This window comes from Pyrus communis, chromosome 13 (assembly GCF_041283825.1).
Source record: "Pyrus communis isolate YQ-2024b chromosome 13, ASM4128382v1, whole genome shotgun sequence".
In the NCBI taxonomy this organism is placed as follows: Eukaryota; Viridiplantae; Streptophyta; class Magnoliopsida; order Rosales; family Rosaceae; genus Pyrus; species Pyrus communis.
In genome coordinates, this window is record NC_142577.1 from 18981388 (window position 1) to 18986776 (window position 5389).

At 37.0% G+C, this 5389-nt stretch overlaps 1 protein-coding gene across 1 annotated transcript; it reads left to right on the top strand.

Annotated features, from left to right (window-relative positions):
• On the top strand, positions 1–4544 carry LOC137737549 (uncharacterized). Its single transcript, XM_068477068.2, has 10 exons — positions 1–273; positions 383–477; positions 600–664; positions 763–806; positions 1261–1338; positions 1560–1713; positions 2518–2685; positions 3939–3998; positions 4081–4208; positions 4286–4544. Exons 1-9 carry the CDS (start codon positions 8–10, stop codon positions 4189–4191), a joined length of 1041 nt encoding a protein of 346 aa, XP_068333169.2. The 5' UTR covers positions 1–7; the 3' UTR covers positions 4192–4208; positions 4286–4544.
• The last annotated feature ends 845 nt before the right edge of the window (positions 4545–5389 follow it).

The following is a 5389-nucleotide window of genomic DNA, read 5'->3' on the forward strand; positions in this document are numbered from 1 at the left end:
TTTATATATGATGTGCGGTGTGCCTGACACTGTTGCAGTTCATACTTCCGTTTTTTATTCTTGCTCTATCTTTAGCAGTCTATTCTCATCCCCCAAATTCCGAAACCAAAATTCAGAGAACAAGGAAATGGAAAACGCCGCTGTCATCTCCGGCGACAAGCCCACCGTGATGGTGACGAACGACGACGGAATTGAAGGGCCAGGACTTCTCGCTCTCGTCCAAGTCCTCGTCTCCACCCATCGCTACGATGTTCTCGTCTGTGCCCCCGACTCGTACGTAAAAGAAAAGAATTAAACATTTAAATGCTGTTCAGTCTTCACTTCCTCCAATCAAAATCCAATCCTTCATTTTTGCTGATTGAAAATTCGTATGCCTTTGCAGGGAGAAGTCAGCAGTGAGTCACTGCATCACATGGCTTCATCCGATTGCTGCCAAGAAAGTGCATATCGATGGAGCAACAGCGTATGCTGTTTCTGGTATGGAAATTTCAAAACCCCAGAATGTTTTTTCCAGTTTTTTTCCCAAAATGATTACTTCCCTTTTCACCCAGAAAGGTAAAAAGTAAACAAGCTTTGTTCTTGATCAACTCTGTTTGCAGGATCTCCAGCTGATTGTGCTTCTTTGGGTGTTTCCAAAACGCTTTTTCCTACAATTCCTGACCTGGTAAATATTTTTTACTTCTGCACTGTTGCCCTTGATCACATTTCTTATCTGGGGTTTTTCTGATTTGTAATTACATGTGTTACTGTTTATACACACAGGTAATCAGTGGTATAAACAAGGGCAGCAACTGCGGTTATCACATGTTAGTAATATTTTGTTTTCTGTTTCCTGTCGATAATTAGTTATCATTTTTTAAGATTTTGTTTCAAAATTATCACATTTAAACACAAAGATATGTGTAAGTTGCATCAGCTTTGGCCAGTGGAACTGAAATGATTATCTTTTAATTGTTGAAACCCAATGTAATTTTATACTAACTATTTGCTTTCGAAAAGATTTGGGTTTCCAAAAGATGGTCTAGTGAGGAAACTAGAATGATTTTATTCCAAGCACAACTTCTCACAAAGATGTAATCTTTTCCCAAAAGGTTATGAAGATCTATTATTTTGATGAATAAAAGACAAACACCCAATAGTTTTGTTCTCGAGAGTAGCCTACAAATCTAGTTGTCCCTAAAAATTTCAAAGTGCTAGTTTTATTTTCTTGCTTCTTTCAGCCCATAACATTATTAATAAAGTTCTTTATTGTAACTGTAGTGTTTACTCTGGAACGGTGGCTGGTGCTCGCGAGGCCTTTTTCAACGGTGTTCCTGCAATATCTATATCATATGATTGGTAAGTGTACCGGTTTGATGGTTTATTGCTTGATGAACAATATTTTCTCTGCACATGAATGAATGATGAATCTCAATGAACATTTCAAATTGTTAGGGCCGGTATTATATTTTTCTTGTAATTTTATTCTTTCCTTTTTTTACTTGGAGAAAAAGCAAATTCTTGTATGTTTTTACCTATTTTAATCTCCTGTATGACTACATTGAGTTCTGGCCGTACAGGGTTGGAGGTAAGAGCAATATTAATGATTTCACAATTGCTGCCGAGGCTTGCTTACCCATCATAAATGGAGTACTGGTGGAATTAAGAAACAAAACCTATCCTCAAAGATGTTTCTTGAATGTAGATCTGCCATGTAATGTTGCTAATCATAAGGTAAATTTCTGGATGCATGCTGTGTGTCTGTAATATTCAGTATAGCAACCCTCGTCAAATGCAGTTTCTCCTTAACAACTACATTTGCCAACTTGCACGCCTACTCTGTCTTTTCTCTTTTCCAATGTGCTTGTATTGAGTCATTTTAAGACTCACTATACTGCAGAAGACAAAACTCAATGATAAGCGCAGTGGTATTTGTGCATGAACATGCTTATCCAGGTTATTTCACTACTGAAGTAATTTGTATCAGTAGCTTTTCTTTCTTTCCTTTCCTTCTTTGTCTCTCGTTTTCTTTTACTCTGAATACCCTTCAATGCAAGATTTGTAGGCAGTTTGTTTATTGTTATATGCTTTAGTTAGCGTTACTGGATTGCACTTAAGTTTGGTTTTCTCTTAGGGTATGGTCGGGTGAGGGACTTCCAAATTCCAAGGCATTTAGGCAAAGTGAAGAAGAAATGGACAGAAAGTTAAGACAGGAGGAATTAGAAATGCACCTCATGAGCATTGTATGTGATAGAGATTTGTAAATGATTCCAAGTAGTCATTTTCAAATTCCTCTATCATGCCTTTTATAATGCTAATGTGGTGCATGTCTAATCCCCCTGTCAAGCTTTTTGTGGTCCATTTCTTCATCACTATGCCTAAATCTCTTGGAATTTTGAAGTTCCTCACCCAAACATACCCTTAGTGAAATGGATGCTGCTTCCAGTTTTATGACAGGAGCATTATCCCTTATATTATCCATTGATTTTAACATATGGCTTTGCAATATTATTCTCTTCTTCTCTTGTGCCTTAATAGGGGTATAAGCTGACTAAGCAAGGTAAAAGTATAATAAAAATGGGGTGGAGGCAAGTTACTTCTGACTCGGAAGGCGGGAAAATGTTGTCAACAATGGTAAATTCAATTGCGTCAGCTGAAATTTCTACATCAACCACACCAGCTGAAAATCCTTATTTCGCGAGAGAAGTGGGTCCTTTTCTCTTTCTTTCTGCTTTACTGTATTCTAGGCTGTTTCCCTTTTCCATTGCTTTTGTTTGCTTTTAAATAAAACTTGATTAGTTGTTTACTTCCTTATCATTTCTTCCTTAAAAACATAATAATCGGCTTGTTGTTGGTTCTCTTGGTTACATCATTGAATGAGAAATCTCGAATCCAAACTGATAAAGGAATTAGATAATCAAGCAGTGCAGTCTTTGGTGTCTTTTTGTTGGTGCTAGTCTGTGTTCTTCTTTAGAAACTAGTTTAAAAGTACACCATCTAGAATTTTGGGTTTTCTCCATCTTTCATACAGAAAACTATCATTTCCTTGAAGAAAGTTACTTTGAGAGTTTTTTAAAAGTGGCTATGGGGTTATGGGTGCTCTTGTAATTGTATATTTGGTTGAAACAACTATCGGTTAATCTGATCCTTTTTGGAGTACACCAATGTGCGTGGTTGACGAACACATTTGATGCTTCTGTTCTTCCTTTAAAAGGAACTGCAATTCTTGAATTGAGGTATCTTCGAATACCAGCAAATATGGGGAGAAGGGTGGTCAGGGGCCTTATTTATAAAACTCAAATTTAAGCATTGAATGATAAATTGTAGTGTTAAAGTTTTGTAGTCTTTGAAATTGTATAGTGCTAAATGCTGGGTTATCGATGCTGAAATTTGAAGTGCTGTAAATTTAGAACTGATTTAAGTACACTTTTTTGGTTAATAGTTGAAAATAGTTCCGAGTAAGGGAAAGCTGGTGCTAATTGCTTACGACTAGATAAGAAGGCTGATAATTTGGTGGTTGTGGTCTTGGTGGTGGAAGGTGGTGCTGCCAATGACTGATGGTAGACGCATGTATTTGGCTATGTCTGAACATGAGGTGGTAATGATGGTGGCAATACTGGTATTAGTGGCAGTTGTTGCCAAAAGGATAGTAAGGAGGGAAATGATGGTAATAATGTATAGGGTTTAAACAGCATTCAGTTCAAGGTTAATTAAGATTTTGGATGATGGAAGTAAGGATGATAAAACTTTCATTCCTTAATATTTTTCATTCCGCAACATGCAATACTTTCTGAGATATTTTCGTGTGTTTGATTTCCTTTCTCTCGTTCTTTTGATTGTAGTTGACTTGAGTGAATGAGTTGCACAAATCTGATGCTGTTTAGAGCAGCCAAAATTAAAGGGAATGTTTTCCTGGTTTGTGTGCATCATTTCAGGGTAATCTATTTCCAATTTTGCAGGTAAGGGGTGCCCAAGTTGATGAGGATGATAATGACCACCGCTTTCTTCAAGAAGGATATGTGCGTATCATTTTAGTTTCTGCAGACGTATCTTTGTAGTTTGCATGACTATACACTAACACAATACTCACGATTTGATCAGATTACTGTCACTCCTCTTGGTGTCATCTCTAATGCTGAGATAGACTGCCAGACCTACTTCAAAGAGTGGCTTCCAACCGTGGTTGAGCGCCCCTCTCCATCGGCTTTATAAAGCTATTAAACGACCTGGTTAGTATAACACAGTAAAGTTTTCATAAGTCTGAAATTCTTTTATATTTGTTAATTTTGAACCTTATAATTTTTAGGTACTTGTGTGATCAAACCTGGTCTTTGCACTGCTTTTACGAATTAGTATGAAAGTGTTATGTACATTGAGGGCCTGGAATTAATTCGTTGCCAATTCAGTCTCCGTGTCACTAAAACGCTTGCAAAGTTTCTCAGGTATTATTTTCGGCTCTGCAGCCGTAGTGAGGCAACTCACCATAATACACATGAACAATTGTCTTACACAAGTATTTTCCAGTGATTAGAATGACTTATAATATACGGATATACTGTTATAAAGATATGTGTACATGTATAAGTTTAAATATTTTTATTTTATTAGTATAAGACAGTATATGAAATGTCATGTAAATCGTTCTCCGTAATTAGAGTCGAATTTTGCGAAAATATTGAGGGATGAGACTTTAGGAGATTTGTCGTGTCCTATTTAACTTGTTGAAGTTGTATTTGCCCAAAGTGCAAAAAAGTTCTAAAAATATCTAAATCTAGTAAAAAAGATTAGACGAAATCGCACTACTTTATTAGCAGATATTAGTGGCCTGAAAGTGGCTGTTGCCACCAACTCGACCAGGTGTCTTGTGTTTCCAACGCACACTTATAAAAAACCAAAAAGAAGGAAATAATTACATCTCGAATGGCCACTTCATCCGAAATTAGTCATTAAGGTTTCGAGTCACACATAAAAGCAATGACCTAAAGACAGTTTGATTACTGCTTTTTAATCATCCATGGACCAGGTCGGTGGACACCAAGATTTAGTATGTTACTAGCAAAGTGTTCGCGCGATGTGTTGGTGTTTAAGATGCTTTGGAAATATATGTATACAGGAAACAGAAGTTATAGAAACTAGACTTGGATACATAAGCTCATAGTTATCAAAAGATTGGTAGTGTTCAACTGCTTGTTGTGTCACTTCGCCCTAAAATATCAGGCGCGTAGTAGGTTATTCCGGGGACGTTATCCTGTTCGAAATGCCCTTGTCTGTTTGAAATGAGCTGCTAAGAGCCATTTTAGAGAGACAATAGAGTTACTTTGCATTCTGGCGCATGTTTGTTCCATAATTAAATAATCAGCCTCAGATGACTGAGTGAACTAATTATAACCCATTTCGGAACGTCACGCAC

What these genes read in the sequence shown, in the direction of transcription:
- LOC137737549 (XM_068477068.2), top strand. Translation starts at nt 8, where the DNA reads ATGATGTGCGGTGTGCCTGACACTGTTGCAGTTCATACTTCCGTTTTT. An exon ending in AACAGCGTATGCTGTTTCTG is followed by an intron (nt 478 to 599) that starts GTATGGAAATTT and finishes CTCTGTTTGCAG; the next exon opens with GATCTCCAGCTGATTGTGCT. An exon ending in ATATCTATATCATATGATTG is followed by an intron (nt 1,339 to 1,559) that starts GTAAGTGTACCG and finishes CTGGCCGTACAG; the next exon opens with GGTTGGAGGTAAGAGCAATA.